Raw genomic sequence first — 20905 nt, forward strand, 5'->3', positions numbered from 1 at the left:
GGAAGAAAGCCCCGGACTAATGTTTGTCTGCTTCCACTTCTGTAACTGTTCGCTAGACTGCTCACACATTCTTCCCCGCCATGTGTTTGAACCTGAAAACCCTATACAGGGTTGCCATGGATTGGAATTGACTTGACGGCACTTAACAACAACAACAACAATCCCAGGTAGTCCCGTCTCACTGTTGGCCCTCACTAACCAATCCCAAACTGACTCATGTATGTACCGCTATGCCCTATAAAACAGCCTCAAACAGGGAAGACAGGACTCAGCGTCTGGATACAAATCCACTGAGCCACGTGCAGGCACAATAAAAGTCCTTCCGTTGTAACAACCCCTGCGACGTTGGCAACTCCTTCAGAGCGACTCCCATAAGACATTGACCAGATGCTTCCAACGGTTAATAGAGGCGGCTATTAAAGGAGGCTGCGGGGGACAACTACAGAAACCAGTATTCATAAAAGATACTTTCAAAGTTCATACTGAGTTTCCAACTTTGAAAGTATTATCTATTGGCAAAACATTATTTCAGAACACTATATTGTACTTTCAAACATGATGTATATCAAATTAGATATCATACTGCAGACACATTATCAAGAGAAACCGGTCCCTTAAGAAAGACATCATGCTTGGCAAAGAAAAGGGACACAGTAAAAGAGAAGACCTCAGTGGCAGCAGTAACGGGCTCAAGCTTAGCAACTAACAACAACAAAAAATCTGTAATCACAAAATAACTTAAAATGTAATCACTTTCGACCCAACTGCCATCACACAGACTAATACACTTTCACAAATTACCAAAACAAAAATTTTAATTCTCTTTCTAAACACAGTAAACATGGCTACCAGAACCTTCACATCCTTATCACAGATGAAAGAATGCTTCTGAAATGCAAAGATAGTTACCACAAGCACGACTTGTTAAATACAGTAGGAGTCTAAGAATCTTCCCGAGGTTTAAGTAAGCACAGAGCCTAAAGCAGGCATCCCTCTGTGTGTGAGAAGTTGGCATTCATTAAATAAAAACATTCTCAATAGAAACAGACCAGAACCTTCCATTGGAACCTATAAATTCAAGCATTTAAACTCATCTCACATGGTGAGCTTGAGCGATAGAGAACACTTTCACTGTAGATTCTAATTCAAGACTTCGGACATCAGTGGCAAATTACCTGGATTAAAATCCAGGTCTAGGTGGAGGTGGAAGGACAAGGACCTAGATTGGGAAGTCATGCTTTTCACACACGTGAAATTCTCAAGACAAAAGTATTCCCCACTGTCAAAGAAAATGTTTTAAAAACAAAACAGAAAACACGAGTGTGAAAAGCCCACATAGGACCCAGCTGAGCTCACTATAAGCCGTAACATCACAGGTGTGGAGGGAACTCAGACTCCCCAGCCAGAGCTGCTCAGCATTCAGGCTTTGTCATTCTACACGTTAAAAACAAAAAAACCAAGTTTGGGGCTGGTCACACCCCAGGATGCCACCTGAGGTAGGTGGTCACAGGTATCCCAACCTTGAAAAGTGATATATTATGTGCAGAGGAAGAGCCCAGTAACAGTGGAGCAGGAATCAAAAGGTTCTCTAGGGCTCAGTCCCCCAGCCTCCTCAGTCATGTTTTGTTGATTAATGAACCATAGCCCTGCAGCACAGAGTTGGCCCCCCAACTCATATCCAGCCACACCCACTTATTGTCAGAATAACCTATTTCTACACAGAACTCACCATTTCTTGGCTCCTGCTTCTGGAACTCAAGGAGAATGTCTCAAAGTCCAAAAGGCCACACTTCAGGCAGAAGGAAGGGAGGGAAAGCAGAACACTTGGTACTTTGGAAAAAAGATGAATCAAGTTCGGTCCACATACCATTCAGAACAGTTGAAATCCTTCCTTGGGATTTTCAGATGTCCTCGGCAGACACCCTAGCTCCCCAGCTGCCTGGATTGGACTAGCTCTCTCACCACTACCTTGAGATGTGAAATGGAAGGATGAGGGAACAGAAGGGGACAACAGTGTTAGCAAGGAAGGACAGGTCTCCGTCTTCCTCCTAGGCTCTGGGTAATGCTTCCAGCTCAAGGTATCTGCACTGAAGGGAGAAGAGACCCCAACCTCCAGAGTACAAAATTACATTCATCATGGGCATCTTTCTGGAACCAAGATCACAGGGAGAAGAATTTACTCTTTCCACACGATGAGAAGCAACAGTCCTGGGTAGGCTGAAAAACTAGAGGATGACTTGGAGTCCAATGTTGAAACTGGGGGTTCCCATATGTAGTTTTGTTTCTTGTACACTAGCATGTGCAGCTATGAGATATCGACATAGTGAAATTTTCAGAATGAATCTTCTAAGTTTTATCAATGAACTCATCATACTTCAATCATTTTTACTTGTGTCGTTAAAACCCTTCTAAGGTGTTTTTTAGACGATTTTTCACTTACACCTTTAGGTGAATGATATTTTTCCTGTTGCTTTCACAATGAACATTTCTTTCTTTCTTCCCACTGAGTTTAACTTTTGTTCTCAAACCAGGACAGCAGCAGTCCCTAAATTTCTCAGAAATCTGATCCATCTCTTTAAATTGTGAACTGAGTGATAGTTTACATGGGAGAACATCAGTTTTACACTCGTTTCATTGCAGTGATTACAATCTCCTTCGTGCATCATCATTCAACAGCATTTGCTTCCATTTCGTTTTTGTTTTGGAGGGATGTACACAAAAACACTAAGGAATATATATCATTTAAACAACCAAAGGGCACATTCTGCAAGTCTGCCTCCTGGCCGCCAACTCTCAGTACCTCTCTTCCCATGAGTCTAAGAGTCCTCAGCTGCTCCCTCTCTCCACATCCTCATCTCTGCCTCCATCTCTTCTCTCTTGGTGGTCCTAGGGTCCTCTGTTCCTGGACTGTAAGATTAACTGCTCCCCCGTTTTTCTCACCAAAACGTCTACTTTTACAATTTTGACAGTCGTAATTAGTCATAACATCTTCTCATAATCTTGCTGAAAATTTCTGAGAAAATGTTTTCCTCCTGAGGCTGGGATATTGTGTGCATATTGTGTATTCGAGTGCCTTCGAGTCGGTTCCGACCCATAATGACCGTGGTTATAGGGTTTCCGAGGAGCAGCTGGTGAGCTTGAACTGCCGACATTGAGGTTCAAACGACTTTGCAGTCCTACGCATTAGCCCCCAGCGCCACACCAGAACTCCGTATGTTTCTCAATTCGACACTTATCTTCCAGACCATCAGCGTCACCAAAACTCCTCCATGAAGGGCAGAAGACAAACAAGGCTCATTTCAGGTAGAGAAACTGTGATTTAAAAAAAAAAAAAATTTAAAGGGGGCTTCAGGGGCGCTGGTAACGTGGGGTCTCCGCTTACCCAGCCGGCCTCGAGGCTCCGGAGAAGAGACCAGGAGCGCAGGGAGACAGCGTCCGGACGTCCCACCACAAGGAGCCCAGCAAACCTTCACCGGAAACCGAGAAAGCATACTTCCGGTTCCTAGGACTTCCGGGGTCCAGAGTAGGGACTTCCTGTGGATTCGCACCTCGTCACCTGTCTGTTAATTTCCGCAGATGGCGGGTGGAGGGAGGGAGCGGGGTACCCCAGATTCGCCAGTTACTGAGCCCGGGCCCCCCGGCGGCCCCGACTCTGCATTTCTCAGGCTCTCTCCCGGGGCACGCACGATGCGGGGCTGAGTCGCGAACTGTGCTCCGCGCAGACGCATACCACGTGTCAGGGAACGCACCGAAGTCTCCAGGAGGATGGGGGAGAGACTAAGGCGCGCGGAAGAGCGGGAGCGGCGCCCTCGGACCCGGGACACGAGCCTGCGTGGGGCAGGCAGTCAGGACGATCCCACCACCGGAACTAGAACCGGAACGTCACCCTCCCAGGACGCACAAAGGACGGCGCTAAAACGAGGACGCACACTTCCACATCCGGTTTGTAGAGCCTTCGTTGCATCCCCGAAAGGGCTCTAACATATGACACCTGGTCCGGCTGCTCACATTTCCAAAATTGAGAAAAGCCTGGGTGTTCTTCCACGCGTGGATGAAGCGACCACGCGGATTTCAGTCATCAAAGACAATCTAGAGGAGAGGCAGAAGTTGAAATTTACAAATTAGAGAAGTTATCAGCTTGCTCCTCATAAATGTTTCCCCATCTTGACAGCTCTTGACATAGTTTGACTTCTATGTCGTGGGTTGTCGTTGTTGCAGACCCAGCCTGAATTCTCCAAATGCTGAGGACTCAAGATAAAAGAATTTTCCACAGTGAAAATCAACAAGATGCCAGTCATTCCATGGCATATTAGGCAAAAGATGAAGTACCTCTGAAAGTGACAATTATAAACGATCAAGAGTCCACTGCCATCGAGTCGATTCCAACCCACAGGAATCCATATAGTATACAGCTTTCCAGGGCTTTTAATCAGAATGTCTTTCACTCACACAGATGGGTTTCAACTGCCAACTTTGTAATTGCAGTCTAGTATTTATCCTACACCCAGCAGGATTCCTCATGTTTACACATACTTAATAAAGTCCATGTTGTTAAGTGCCATCAAATCTGTTCGATTAATAGTGTCTCTCTATAGGGTTTCCCAGTAGCACATGGTGGGTTTGAACCACCAACCTTGTGGTTAGCAGACCAATGCTTATCCTACAGCACCACATCAGGACTCCAATAAAGTCCACAATGAGAACTAATCTCTGTTACTCCTTGTTTGGCTTGTTGATCCACTACCCACCCTTCTGTTGTCTTAAGTCGTCCAGCCTGCCAGTGGCACCTGCTCATCAACGTTCCATCCCAAGAGTAATCGCAGGGCCCTTCCAGAGTCTTCCAAGTGACCCCAGGCCCAAGAATCTCTAGAAAGGAACACATTGTTTCACCCACTGTACTCCCAGGCACACATCAGAAGCAAAGGATGTATCTACAGGATATCTAATTGAATGTGATTCAACAGCAGGACCTCTGTTTATGTACAGATACAAGTTAAAGGGCAGGGAGAGATGGGAAGAACTCAGAATCCCAGAAGTCTAAAGGGGAATCCTAAAGTACATTGATCATGAGATTTCATGCTGCTCCTTGTCTGCCCAGACAATACACTATCTTTCTATTTCTCTTGCACCCCAGTGTCTGCTTTAATTCATTTGGTTAATAGAGTAGGATAAGAAACTGAAGATTTGGGTGACAGTTCATCTAATTCTGTAGTTAATGTTTGTATTGCTGTTGTTGAGTGCCATGGAATCAGTTTGATTCATATGCAATACAGAATGAAACATCAGCCGGTCCTACACCATCCCCACAATTGCTGTTACATTTGAACCCATTGCTACTGCCACTGTGCCAATAATTAATCTCACTGGGGGTTCTTCTTCTTCTTCACTGAACCTCCACTTTAGCTGAACCCCCACTTTACCAAGCATAATGCCCTTCTCCAGGGAATGGTCCCTACTGATAACACATAAAAAGTATGAGAGATGAAGTCTGGCCATTCTGGCTGTACTTCTTGCAACATAGATTTGTTTGTTCTTTTGGCAGTCCATGCTACTTTCAATATTGTCCTTCAACACCATAACTCAAATGCATCAATTCCTCTACGGTCTTCCCTATTTATTGTCCAAGTCTCACATGTATATCAGGCAATTTTAAATGCCATGACTTGGGTCAGGCGTACCTTAGTCCTCAAACTGACATCTTTGCTCTTCAACACTTTAAAGAGGTCTTGTACAGTAGAGTTGCCCAGTAAGTAATTTAAGTTCTTGTTTGCTGCTTCCATGAGTGTTGATTGTGGATCCCAGCAAAATGAATGTGATGGTTTCTACTAATTTTACAATGTGCTCTGTGATGTGACTTTTCCTTATAGCTTACTGTAACATTTAGAGAATAAGAGTCCCCATCATGTTTAATTATTTGAATCTAGAGAATGATTATCAGTCATTGTGCAAGATCCAGGCATGATCAGTACACCAAGGAGCTCGCCATTGGGTTCCTAGAATTCTCTTTACCCAAAATGACCACTTTGAACTTTTACTCTGATCCAAGCTGGCTCCACATCCATCTCAGGGTTCATGTTTCTGCAACTATTCTGGATCTGTGCTGTAGATGAGCCCACCACATATAAGAAAGAAATGCACAAAACAAAAGAAGCATTCCGATTGTGATAAAGATCTATGGCAGCTACTTACAGGATTGCTCTTATATTCATTCCACGATCAGAAAATTCTATTTCACCATTATTGTTTTAATTTTACCTGTTCCATATTCAGTAATATTGCCTGCTCTGTGAACAATCCTTTTCTGTGGGCTGGTGGTCCAAGAACCTGATGAATTGTAGGAAATAAGTTCATCCATCCCTTGCGTCTTCAAGTGTTTGAGGGCAGAGAAGCAGCGATAAATGGGCATACGCTCTATTCATAGTGTGTAGGACAGAGGACAACTAGCACTGTGTTGTGAGCCAAACCACCACACCAAAACAATAAAGAACTATTATGATAAAACTGTTCCTAAAAGTTGTGGTCTCAGAGAGGAGTCTTGTACAATCAATGAATCAGAAAGGAAAACACATTATAAACATGCGAGAAGAAAATGTAGAATGATAATCAGGAGATATAATTAAATGCTGTGTTAAAAAAACAACATTCTGATTGCAGTATTAGAATTGCTAAATGATATGATTATGACAAGATAAACTCTTTGGTAGTGGTGGTGGTGGTGATGTGCCGTGGAGTTGGTTCTGACTCATAGCGATCCTGCATAGGGTTTCCGAGGCTGTAAATCTTTATGGAAGCAGAATGTCTCACCTTTCTCCCATGGAACCATTGGTAGTTTCCGATCTGCTGACCTTGAAATTAGCAGCCCAACTTGTAACGACTACGCTACCAGAGCTCCTTAAACTCCTTGTAGCATGGTGTAATGATTATAGGGTATAATATATGGGACATAGGCCTGAGAAAGAGAGCTCTACTGGAGATGTGGTCATGAAGGAGTTGATTGGGCTGGGGTAGCTGAAAGCTGGAACATGGGCCCCAAGAGTACCTTTCCAAAACTTAAACATGGAGGTCCTGAAAAAGCTAAACATAGCTAAGAGAGGGTTTAGCAATTAATTGGATTGGAGAAATTTGATACAGGAGATATTGAAGACACTTGAGAGTAAATGCTGGTGAGATGGGTCGGAAAAGGAACGTGATAACAGAGTGGATAGAGAAAGCAGCATTTTTCACTGACGTGCAGAGTATCAAGGTGTGTAGAGATGTTGGAGCAGAAACTTTTGCAAGGAGAGGCATGAAATTAAAAAAGTCCTTGCCTGATTGTTTGTAAATGTGCTCATTTATTGAATTCACTCATTCATTAAAACAGTTCATTGAGTCCTTGCTACATAGAGATATTAGTCTGGTTCAACCCACTGCTCAACCCTCAGTAAAATCCCACCCATCACGTAGTACAGGAGTGGAGACATCATCATTAGGGATTGTTGTTGTTAAGTGCCTTCGAGTCTATTTCAACCCATAGCAACTGTGTATAGGGTTTCCAAGGAGCAGCTGGTGAGCATAAATCACCAAACTTGCAGTTCAAATGACTTTGCAGTCTGATGTATTATTAGCACACAGAGCCATGGTTTCAACAACTAGTATTCATGCCAAGGAGACTAAGAAACCCCACTTCACATGAAAACCACGCCTTGTGGAAGGAAAGGTCAGATTCCTGTCCTTCTTTAGTTCGGGTACCAGTCACCCACGCAGGATTCTCCCTCTGACTATAGACATCTTGCAGACTGCCCAAGAGGCAGATACTGGCTGAAAATCTGGAAGTCTGCGTGACTTCCAACTTCTGATCTATTGGCTCAAAGTCTGGAGGCTCCTTTTTGCCCCCTCAGAATAACCAGCCTTAGTGGTACTTGCCTCCATTCTGAGCCTCCTTTTGGTTCAAACAATTATTGGAACAATTCATTCAATTCATAAAAAGGCCACCTTTAACATAACAACTTAAATATAACAAAAAAGAATAAAAATTAAAAGAAGCACGGGCAAGGTCTAAGAAAAAAACGCAAGGACAAGAGCTTCCATGTCCCCAGGACATGCAACCTTCCACAGTGAAGGATGTTTCTCACCAACTAGGAAGCTCCCTTCAGGGACACGGAGTCTCCATACAATAAGCACCAGACTGCAAACCACAAGGTCCACAGTTTGAGCTCGCCAGCTACTCAGTAGGAGAGAGATGAGACTTTCTGCTCCTGCAAAGATTTGAAGCCTCGGAAACCCTTCTACAGGGTTGCTGAGTTGGAACCGACTTGATGGTATTCAACAAGAAGGAAGCTTCCTTAAGTCACCAATTTCTGTGGTTGGTGCCTTACGAGGTTAGCATCAAGCCATGAAGTGGTCCTTCTGATCTTATCTGGCATCACTCATTAGACTGAACTGATGTCCAACTCTTGGGAACAAAGGACAAATGGTTTTTGTAAGGCAGTTCATCGTCTCAGAAATTCTGAAACAGTTTTATGTATATTTTACGATGCAGCAAATAATGTACTATGGATAATAACAGCCAGGAAACTATTAAAGAAGCAATATATTAAAATGAGGGAAAAGATATAAAAGAACCTGTTGTAGGAGTGGAACAAGAGAAATGGGAACAATTGATCTTGTAATTTTTAAAATATATACAGATACACACAGAAACAGGTATCACTATGTATCTTTGTAAGTATATACTCACTAACACATTTCTTAGCTTTTCCCACTTTCCATTCTAACTAGCAGTAAGCATACCTAATGCCTAGATCTTTGTAAATATTCTCTAAGAAAAGTTAACCATGATTTCTTGAGAGAAAAAGTGTGTTCCCAGAAGTCAGGCAGAAAAAAAGACAAGATGACCTTCAGACATTGGCAGATATTATAATGGGGACACGTGAAACAAAAATACAGGGACCAACTTATGGGAATTCCTAAAAACCAAATCGAGAATTTAAGCAAGAAAAACAAAAAGAGCTAGATGGATTAGCCTAAACAGGCAATTCTTGAGTTTCGAACATTCCAACTATGTACAACAGATAATTACAGACCAGTTTCCTAAAGCTTATTATGAATTAAGACCCCTTCCTGCTAGGGTTCAAACCTTGCCTCCCTTGTTCACTAGAACTACAGTGTCCACCCTCCACTTGTGTTCGCTACCCAAGCCAGGTACAGACGAGGGGCCCCAGTGACCTCATGTGTGGAGACTCAAAGGGGCTGGACATTTGCCCTATACCCCTTCACCCCCTCCCCTGCCCCATGCCATGGCAGGGGTTTGCATACACAGTGCACGTAGTGGAGTCTGTCAGCTTCCCTAAGTCAGGGGTCTGGGCGCCAAGCTAAGAAGGAATCCAATGAAGAGTTAAAGGTTCACAATAACAAAAAGATTTGACTTTGCAATGCGCATCCAAATATTCTTCTTCTCAAGGTACTGTGTTAAAGATGTCCGGAAGTGTTTCTTTAACGTTTGCTATGCAGATACTGTGGACTATAACTCACTACCTTCAAGTCAATTCCAACTCAGTGACTGTATCGGATAGAACTCTTTGATAGGTTTTCTCAGACAAACTCATCTTTCTCCTGCAGGGAGGCTGGTGGAGTAGAACTGCCAACCCTGTGATCAGCTTAGCCCATGGCACTACCAGAGATTCTCTAAATAGTTGGTGGGTGTTGTTAAGTGCTGTCAAGTCGGTTCTGACTCACGGTAACCCTGTACCGGCTTCTGAGATGCAACCGGTGGGTCTGAACTGCTGACCTTGATGGTTCGTATCCAGTGCTAATCCTACAGCGCCATGCTGGGAGTCCTCTATATGCACTAAGACAAACATCGGACTCACTGACATTGGATGACCACCAGAGATAACTGTTCTGATGGACGCAACTCTGCTGAAAGACAGGAATGGAAGCCATTAGAAATCTGGGGACTACCTACATTATTATTATAACTATTTTAATAAATAAAGGGTAGAAAATCAGTACAACAGAAAATACTATCTGGGCAATAGCAAAGCAAATATAACAAGACAATGTCAATGGATCCTAAAATAAGTCAATTTAGTACGATGTAAAATAGAATACCTACACAGTATCTTACATATCACCCTATGAGAAACGTACTAATTATAAAGAGCAAAATCGTTAACTCTGCTACAGGAAAGGATGGAAAGAAACCATCAAATATGAAAGCAAAAAACATTCTTCAGTGGAGTAAAAGATGAACGTCTTTAATTGCATGCAAAATAACATCAATAACAACATTAAAAGCTATAAAACCACATGAGCACAAGGGTACAGACTTCTTGGCAATAGGCAAAGACATTAAAGAAGGTAAAGATTAGTTTGGACTGAGAAAGAACAAATAGAATGAGGGCACCCCACAGTTACAGCCCATTTTTGAGTCAGTGTAACTTTTCTTTATTCATTGAGAAATGCGGACCTTTATCCACAGACTTTCGGAAATTTGAAATTATAATAGCAAAGATGGAACATCCCACTTCCGACATACAGTCGTCTTCCCACTGTGTGTTCGCAAATGTTTGGTGAGGTCCGAGGAACACCTAAAGGTTTTCCCACATTGCTTACACTCATATGGCCTCTCTCCACTGTGAATTCTTATGTGTTCAGACAGGCAATAGGGACGACTGAATGTTTTCCTACACTCCTTACATTCGTAAGGTCTCTCTCCACTGTGGGATCTTATATGGGTAGTGAGGTGTGAAGACCACCTAAAGGTTTTCCCACACTCCTTACACTCATAGGGTCTGTCTGCACTGTGAATTTTTCTGTGTGTAGTGAGGTCTGAAGCCTGCCTGAAGACTTTCCCACAATCTGTACATTCATAGGGCATTTCTCCACTGTGAACTCTTAAATGATTACTTAGCAATGAGGAACAGCGGAAAGATTTCCCACATTCCTTACATTCATAAGGTTTCTCTCCAGTGTGAGTTCTTACATGTTTAGTGAGATCTGAGGAAAACCTGAAGGCTTTTCCACATTCCCGACATTCATATGGTTTCTCTCCACTGTGAGTTCGCATATGGGTAATAAGAGAAAAGGACCGACTAAAGGTTTTCCCACATTCCTTACATTCATAAGGCCTTTCTCCACTGTGAGTTTGCATATGTCTAGTGAGGTGTGAGGAACACCTAAAAGATTTCCCACACTGCTTGCATTCATAAGGCCTCTCTCCACTATGGATTCTTCTGTGTGTGATGAGATCTGAGGCCTGCCTGAAGACTTTCCCACACTCTTTACACTCATAAGGCATCTCTCCACTGTGGATTCTCATATGATTAGTTAGAAATGAGGAACAACGAAACGTTTTCCCACACTCCTTACATTCATAGGGCTTCTCTCCTGTGTGGATTCTTATATGTTTAGTGAATGCTGAGGCCTGACTGAAGGCTTTCCCACACTCCTTACAATCATAAGGTTTTTCGCCACTGTGAGTTCGCATGTGTGTCGTGAGCGAGAAGGACCGACTGAAGGCTTTCCCACACTCCTTACATTCGTATGGCTTCTCTCCACTGTGAGTTCTTATGTGTTGAGTTAGGGAGGAGGCTTCACTGAAGGCTTTCTCACATTCCTTACATTTAAAAGGCCGCTCTCCGCTGTGAGTACGCATGTGCGTAGTGAGAGATGAAGAACAACTAAAGGTTTTCCCACATAACCTACACTCATAAGTTTTCTCTCTGTTATGATTCATATTTTTATGTAAGATGAGGGATGAAGGTTGACTATAGGTTTTACAAAACTCTTTGCATTCAAACATACGGGCTCCCATGTGTGAACAAAAGGATGAGAAACTACAGAAACATTCCTCACACTTGTTACATCCATAGGGTTTCTCATCTGTGAGAGCGGTCACAGGACTCTTAACGGTTGAGATACAAAAACCATTCTTCCCACATGCCTTACATTTGTGGGGGAGTTTTCCATTAAGAGTTCTCATTGGAGTGGTTTGTTGGCAGGGTCGCCTGCCGGATTCTCCACATCCCTTACGCTGACAGGTACTGTATCCGTTGGCAGAGATGGTGTGATGCGTATGTGAGGACTGACCCACGAAGGTGTTGCCACACTCATAGCATTCCGAAGGATTTACCTCTGGAGGATTTCTTTGTAGCACAGTCAGACTCGGAATCTGGCTGAAGATTTTCTCACACTGAATGCCTTCATTAATATCATAGAAGTTCTCTATTGTATGGTATCTGTTTAAAATAACCAACATGCTATTGAAAATACATCTGTTCCCATTTAACCATGACAAAACAATGAACATTCATGAATTCTGCCCTAATTTATCACGTGTTTCATAGGTTAAATACTTAAACAAGATACTATCAATACCATCACTATTTTTCTAAAATATGAGGTTTTCTGATAATAGTGTCCATCTGAAGTGTGTTTCAAACATTCAATATCTGAGTCACATTTATGAGAACTGATTGTGAAAATTCTCTAAACACACTTTCACAGCAAGGCTTACATAAACCTATGTGTGTTACTATTGTTAGCTGCCGCTGAGTCAGTTCTGACTCATCGTGACCCTACACACAACAAACCGCAACACTGCACGGTCGTGTGCCCTCCTCACAATTGTTGTCATGGAACTTTGAAAAGTTCATGGAAAAATGGAATTTAAAAGATAACGGAGGTAGATGTTTTGTAACAAAAGGAGGGGAGTGGTTGAATTTAAAGTTCAGGAGTGGAAAAAGGGAGAAGAGCAGAGTGCGGGACCCTACCCAGAGAAGCAGTGATGCCAGAGATGGAGGCAGAGAAGATGACATGGACAGATGGAGCAGCAGGGGACTCTGGACTCCATGAGGGAGAAGGGCTGTGTGCTGACAGTCAGGGGCAGGCTTGAGGGTGGGGGGATGATGTATGGAGGGGATTGTAATCATCGCATTGAAATGAACTAAGATAGAATGAATGTAAAGCTGATGTACTCCCATGTAAACTATCACTAAATTCACAATAAAAACCAAACCAAACAAAAAAAGATAATGGACCTACACTTAATGAATGTAGTAGCTAAAAATACCAACTGAAGAGGGAAGGAGTCTTCACAACAAGGATCAAACCTAACCTCTCTGTAGTCAGGGTAGATAGGGATGGGCAACTTAGACACTGGCTACCTAAAAATGGGGTGGGCGTGGGGGTCAATAAAGGCACAAAGTGACTGGCTTTCAAGTTTTCAATAGGGAGTTTAGGGTCAGAGTGTGCGGAGGAAGGTAGAATCCCCACTCAATAGTTTTTATCTTGGGTAGATGGGTTTGGTGAAAGGAGATGGGGATAAGATTCTTATGATTGATTAGTGAGTAACTGTTACCAGGAGTAATTGTGACTGTTACAACTGTAAAGGTAGAAGTTTTGTAAGAAAAATGGGGAAGTAGTTAATCTTATGGTCCAGGAACAGAGGACTCTAGGACCATCAAGAGAGAAGAGCACAAGCAGTATGTGGGACCCTATCCAGAGAAGCAGCAACACCAGATCAGCTGAGGACTCTAGACTCATGGAAAGAGAGGTACTGAGAGCTGAAAGCCAGGAAGCAGGCTTGCAGTTGTGCCTTTTGGTTGCTTAAATGATTATAGATTCCTGAGTGTTTTTGCATGCAAAAAAAGACCCAGAAGGAATAGAAGTCAATATTGTTGAATGATGATGCATGGAGGGGATTGTAATCATTGCAATGAAATGAAATACAATAGGATGAGTGCAAACCCAATGTTCTACCATGTAAACTATCACTCAATTCACAATAAAAGCTTTAAAAAAAAGATAATGGAATTTATCCATGAACTTTTTCAAGCCCATCATGTCTGAGTGAGTATCAGAGTTTTCAATTGGTGTGTACAGATTCAGCAACTGCTAAGTGAGGCCCTGTAGCAAACACGCCACAGAGGCCGCAGACTGAGCATGTGCCGCTCTCCAAAGCCCTAAAAATCACTCGGATGCCCAAGGTTCCAGTATCTAACAATTGTCCTTGCTGCAGGGTCTATGGGGTCTGTAGAGAGTGATGCATCTTCAGATTGGCTAAGTACTCCACCATCTTTGAGCAAAGCACTTCTATGTTTCCAGCTGCACTTCTTATTTGTTTCCAGCTCAGGCCAAACTCTGATGGGCAATAGATTTGGTAGTAATACACAGCCCTCACTGTCTGAATTCACACAGGCAACTGCAGAACTGCCGTTCAAAGCTCTAGTGTGTACATTTTGTTGTTGTTAAGAGCTACTGAACTGGTTCCAACTCACAGAGACCAAGGCTATACTTTTTTGTAGGAGTAGAAAGTCTCATCTTCCTCCCACGGAGCAGGTGGTGGGCTTGAACCACCAACCTTATGGGTTCACAGACTAATGCTTCGTATATGGAGCCATCACGTTCCCAGTCTATACATATACACAGATAAACATTTGTATATTTTAAAGCCAAGCTGCCTTAGGACTTGACCATGAAGCTTTGCTTTTCCATGTCTGAACGACACTCACCTCAAATGTCTTTCTGGGTTTGGGCGCTGATCTTTACATTCATGGGATTCAGTTACTGCTCCGAACCTGGAGGACCAGGGGTTATTCTTCATGAAGCGTACCATTACACGATCACTGGCTGACTTCTCTTCATCATGAAGATTTTGAGAAACTGAACCAAGAATCCAAGGTACGGTTCACAATATGAAAAGAAAAAAGAAAGGCATTTTTAGGGGGGAAACAGGCTGCCGCAAACAAAGAAAGAGTCGGCCACATTTCGCTGTGCAAGCACATTGGCAAGGGTTAGAAAGCAATTTAGTAGGAAATATATCTGTGAGATTTATGTAATGGTCACATACATGACCAGCAAGGAGAGCTAAGCACACAGACAATGGGCCCGACACACAGGCAGCACTAAACGAGGATGTGAGTCCCCTCACTTAGGTGTGAGATAACTGGACAAGTCAGAGAAGGAAGCTTGGGTATCTGTGAAGCAGCACCCTCAGCCCAAGAGAGGCCTTTTCCAACGGACTGATTCCAATGTTAATTCCCACCACGCAGGGTTGGTCCTCATTGGCACAGTGGACCTGGATGAATGCTAGCTCCACTGCCCTCAAGTCTCTCCTCTGCTTCTCTTAGTAAACACACAGGGAAAGCAGACATGGCGTTGATGCAAAATGCATACCGTGAGGGAAGACAACACAGAACTGTACGTGGCTTCCTGACACTCAGGGAGTGCTGTGCTCTTAAAGGTTTCTGACAAGGGAAAGACCTGAGTTTATTTCAGCAAAAAAACCCTGTCGAGTGTGTATCCAACAGGATGAAACTCTACAGGGTTCACATCAAGGGAGAAGAGCACGAGCGGAATGTGGGACCCTATCCAGTGAAGCAGTGACACCAGAGATGGAGGCAGAGATGAGGACATGGAGAAAGGGAGCAGCTGAAGACTCTAGACTCATGGAAAGAGAGAGACTGAGAGCTGGCGGCCAGGAGGCAGGCTTGCAGAATATGCCCTTTGGTGGTGTAAATTATTATATGTGCCTGAGTGTTTATGTGTACATCAAAAAACAAAAAACAAACAAAAATATAAACAGAGGAAATAGAAGCAAACACTGTTAAATGATGATGCATGGAGAGGATTATAATCATTGCAATGAAATGAAATACAATAGGATGAGTGCAAAACTAATGTTCTCCCTTGTAAACTATCACTCAATTCACAACAAAAACTTTAAAAACCCAAGAAATTCTATAGGGTCTCAAACCACGAATCTCTCAGTGCACCACAGTGACACCGCCCCCACACACACCCACACACAGACACACACTCCCCGAAGCCAATGCTTACATTTACCATATTTGAGTCAGGATGTTTAATCACAAGAGAAACAAAAGTTCCATTTCAGAAAGAGAATTTTATTTTCATGGAGAAACCAGGATGGATGAGCACCAGATACCAAAGAAACATGGCTCTTTTGTTTACTTATTCCCATTTCTCAGTCCAAACAGAAGAATAAAGTCAATGAGTAAAATATAAATTCTTGAGTTAAAAATTTGTACTGTAAACTTTCACTCAAATCAAAAAACCAATTTTTGTTTTTAAAGAAGAAAAACGCTATTCTTACCTACAGAGGTCACGTTTCTCCAGGTCTCCACCATCACGTCTCTGTAGAGTTTCCTCTGATCAAGATTCAGCAGAGCCCACTCTTCCTGGCTAAAGACCACGGCCACATCCTCAATTATTACCGAATCCTAAAACATCCCAGACATTGTGGGTCAGAAAGGTGCAGGCACGCCAATGTGCACAAGAACAAAGTGTGAGGAGGACTGAGAATTCACAGTGGAAACGCAACAGGGGTTTTTAAGCTACGCTGCTAATTTAGTTAAAGCTCAGAGACAAGACAGCGCTCAGAACAAAGAGCAAAGCAATTACTGTGTCTCGATATTCCGGAGGACAGGGGATCGAGAAACTTCCGCTTGGGCGCAGCCTGGGGTTGTTTAGCGGGATGGAAAATCAAGATCCTGGAGCCTGTGATCAATCAGGTATTGCTGCACTATTTCAACTATTAGGGTGATCACATCAGTACTAAGGGGGTCGCATTCCAAACATGATGACTAGACCATTCCGGTTGGCGGATTTCCTCATTGTTCTTGCGAGGTGAGCTGCTCCCAGGCATTTGGAATACAAAGCTCTTCTTTGGCAATGACAAGGAATGATTAATTATGGAAGTTAGCTGGGGAGGGAGTTAAATTTAACTACAACTGTTACTCTAAGGAAGAATGCAAAACTGATGTTCTTCCATGTAAACTACCTTCCTTTAAGCGAAGGTAAAATCTCTTCCCTGCCCCTATCTATTTCAGTGCCCTGTGTCCACAAGCACTGAGCAGAGTCTGCTCTGTCAGAGCATAGCCCTCAGCGGAATGTGGGACTTTATCCAGAGAAGCAGCGACACCAGAGATGGAGGCAGAGATGGGGACATGGAGAGAGGGAGCAGCTGAGGACTCCAGACTCAAGGACAGAGAGACACTGAGAGCTGGTGGCCAGGAGGCAGGCAGGCTTGCAGAATGTGCCCTTTGGTTGTTTAAATTATTATAGAGTACTGAGTGATGAAAAAAAAAAGCTAAAGTGAATAGAGAGAAATACTGTTAAGACGGTACATGAAGGGGACGATAATCATTGAAAGGACACAAGGTGTATGATTTGTTGAATGTAAAACTGATGCTCTGCCCTGTAAACTTTCAGTCAATTCACAATAAAAACTTAAAAAAAAATAAAATGAATTTTGAAACTAAGAAATGTCTACTGTCATTTCTGAAACTAAAGGTAATCGGGGGGGAGGGGAAGGTTTACTTTAAATATTTTATTGCTATGTGGCACTGCAGGATAAACACTAACCACAAGGTCAGTGGATCAAACCCCCTAGCTGTTACTTGAAAACCCCTATACAGGGTCACTCTGATTTGAAACTGACTCCAAGGAACTTAATAACAGACACTAAAGATAAAACTTGCTTAGCAGCAGGTCAGAATTTAACTTATAAAAGATTACTAGTATAATAAAAGTCACCTAAAGACATGCAACATAGACTGAACTGTGTCTCCCCAAAATAGGTGTCAAGTTGGCTGGGACATGGTCTCAGTGGTTGGCAGTTCTGTGCTAACACAATACTGCAGTCATGTGATGACACACACACACACCCCTGCCCCATGACACGATGCAATGAGCTGAGCCAAGGAAAGGGTGGACAGTGGATTCTTTCACGACTACACTGATTGTGGCCCATTCACACAACAGGAACATACCTCCACAGACACAGGGGTAGATTACAGATGCAGACCCCAACAAAGGTGAAACTCAAAAGTACCTGTGAAGACCCCAGAGAGAATTTACAGAAAGCTGAAAAGATGTAAAGCTAAACAATATAGGCTTTATGATTAGCACTTGGATGATGATGTTGAGTGGCATCAACTTGGTTCCCACCCACAGAGACACTACAGCAGGAAGCCAAGGGGCAGCTGGTAGTTAATAGTCCAGTGCTTATCCTACAGTGCCACATCAGATGCCAAAGCTATAATAACAATAGGAATATTTATAACAATCATGAACTTCCAAATACTAATGTAACAACCTCCAGGAAGGAGATGAGATCAGAACAGGATGCAATGTGTTGTTGAAGGTGTTGTGGAGTTGGTTCCAACCCACAGCGACCCTCTGTACAACAGGACACAGCACAGCACAGCCCTGCACACCTCACAATCACTGCTAGGTTTGAGCCCACTGATGCTGCCACTGTGTCAATTCACCTCGTTCAGGGGCTTCCTCTTTTTCTCTGACCCTCCACCTTACCAAGCATTATGTCCCTCTCCAGGGACTGATCCCTCCTGATAATATGCGTGAAGTATGAGAGATGCAGTCAGCCCATCCTGGCTTCTAAGGAGCACTCTGGCTACACTTCTTCCAACACACACTTGTTTGCTCTTCTGGCAGTCCATGGTACCTTTAACATTCTTTTCCAACAATACCATAACTCAAATGCATGACTTCTTCCACTCTCCTGTATTCACTGTCCAACTTTCACATGCATACGAAGTTACTGAAAATACCATGGCTTGGGTCAGGTGAACATTAGTCCTCAAACTGACATCTTCGCTCTTAAACACTTTAAAGAGGTTTGTGCAGCAATTTGCCTAATGCAATACGACATTTGATTTCTTGACTGTGTTTAATGTGTTGATACTGGATCCGAGCAAAATGAAATCTTTGACTTCAATCTTTTCTCCATTTATCTTGATGATATCTAATGGTCCTGTGGTGAGGATGTTTTGTTTCCTTTAAACTGAGGCTGTGGTCTCTGAACTTCATCAATAAGTATCTTAGGTCCATCAGTGCCAACTCCTATACCACACCTGGTCAACGAGAGCAGCCAACATCAGCCAAACCCACCTGTAACTGGAACGCACAAGTGAAAAACTGACAATGGTATCCACTCTTCCATCCTCTAACCACACCCACAGGAGACACTTGGTGAGAGAATACGAACAAATCCACATGCAACCATCAACTACACACAAATATGACAACCTCACAATGGTCCACAGACAACATACAAGCTTAGCTCCCACAAAGATAGAAGAAAGAATGACTCAAACCACAAAAATGCAGAGCCAGAAGAAGTTTCTACGGAAGAAAAGATAAGGGAACTAACTAACTAAAAAAGAATTCAAGAGGATGATATTTGGGTACTTTCAAAGTACTGACAAAAAGATCAAGTAAGGCAAGGAGAATACAACAAAAACTTTAAAATAATTCAGGAAAACACTACAGGGACAACAGGACAAAAAACTGCAAATTTTGAAACAATACAAAACAGGCAAGTAGAAATCGAGATTAATACTACGATCTCAGAAACAGACAATACATTGAAAGGGCAAAAGAGCAGATTTGAAGCAATGAAGCCTGAATTAGTGAGCTTGAAGAGAAATCTCTCAAAATCAGTATGCCACAAGAACAATCAGAAACAGTGATAGGATTTTATGATTCAATTGTAGGTAACTGTTACCAGGATCAATTGCAATTGTCACAAATGTAATTGTGGAAGATGTGCAACTAAACAGGAGAAGAAGTTCATCTTTCATTTCAAGAACAGAGGACCATTCTACACTCACTGAAAGAGAAAGGCTGTGTGCTGGCGGCCAGAAGGCAGACTTGCAGAATGCGCCCTTTGGTTGTTTAAATTATTATATATATATGTTCCTGAGTATTTTTGTGTGCATCGTTCCTACCAGAAAAACAAAACAAAAGAAAAGACAGAAGGAATAGAAGCAAATCCTGTTGGATAATGATGCACCGAGAAGACTGTAATCATTGCAATGAAGCAATGAGTGTAAAACTGATGTCCGCCCGTGTAAACGATCATTCAATTCACAATAAAAACTTAAAAAGACAAAAAAAAGAACCGAGGACCCCAGGACCATTAAGAAGGGAGAGCATGAGTGTGAGTGGAGCGTGGGATCCTGAACAGCAAAGGAGTAACAGCAGAGATGGTGGCAGAGATGATGGCATAAAGAAACAGAGCAGCTGAGGACTCCAGGCCCAGGGACTGAGAAAAGCCGTGTGCCTGCAGGCAGAAGGCTGGCTTGCAGAATGTGTGCTTTGGACACTTAAATGAATACATATTACTGGTTTTGGATGTGTACATCCAATATTTTTACTTTGTTCATTTGTGAAAAATAAGAAGTAAAAAGGAAACCACAGGGAGGAAGCAGGATAACTGTGCTTACAGGGAAGGGAGTGTAATCATTGACATGAAACAAAACACATGACTGCTTGACAGTAAAGCTGATGATCTTGTCTGTTTACCTTCACTCAATTCACAATAAAAAGTTTAAAAAAAAAAAAGGAAAAAAATCTGAGAAAAGTCTAAGAGTTATGTGGGACCACATGGAGAGGAACAACTTCTGGGTGACCAGAATTCCAGAACAGGAGGAGACAATGAAAAACACAGAGAAAACTGTCCAAGAGTTGTTGGAAGAAAACTTCCATAACATGAAAGACATGAAGATAAGTATACAAGAAGCTGAACAAACCCCAACAGGGCAGACCCCAAAAGAAAATCAAGACATATCAGAATCAAACTTTCCAAAACAAAAGAAACAGAAAGAATCTTGAGAGCATCTGGGAGGAAATGAAAAAAGTTACCTACACAGAAGAACCAATAAGATTAAGAAGATTAATTTCTCAGCAGAAACCACCAAGCAGGCAAGAAGGCAATGGGATGACATATATAAAACTGTGAAAGAAAAATATTGCCAAACAAGAATCATATATCCCACAGTGATGCCTGAAATGGAGGCAGAGATGATGACCTGGAGCGATGGAGCAGCTGGGGACTTTAGATCCAGAAAGGGAGAGCGACTGTGTGCTGAAGACCTAG

General features: G+C 42.7%; 1 protein-coding gene across 1 annotated transcript; it reads right to left on the bottom strand.

The window, feature by feature from the left end:
- Positions 1–4071: 4071 nt before the first annotated feature.
- Positions 4072–11716, bottom strand: LOC102825604 (zinc finger protein 420-like). The gene is made up of 2 exons (XM_006877453.1): positions 10517–11716; positions 4072–4089 (listed from the first exon to the last, which is right to left on the bottom strand). Exons 1-2 carry the CDS (start codon positions 11714–11716, stop codon positions 4072–4074), a joined length of 1218 nt encoding a protein of 405 aa, XP_006877515.1.
- Positions 11717–20905: the final 9189 nt, after the last annotated feature.

The sequence above is a fragment of the Chrysochloris asiatica genome, unplaced genomic scaffold (genome assembly GCF_000296735.1).
Source record: "Chrysochloris asiatica unplaced genomic scaffold, ChrAsi1.0 scaffold00500, whole genome shotgun sequence".
Classification (NCBI taxonomy): domain Eukaryota; kingdom Metazoa; phylum Chordata; class Mammalia; order Afrosoricida; family Chrysochloridae; genus Chrysochloris; species Chrysochloris asiatica.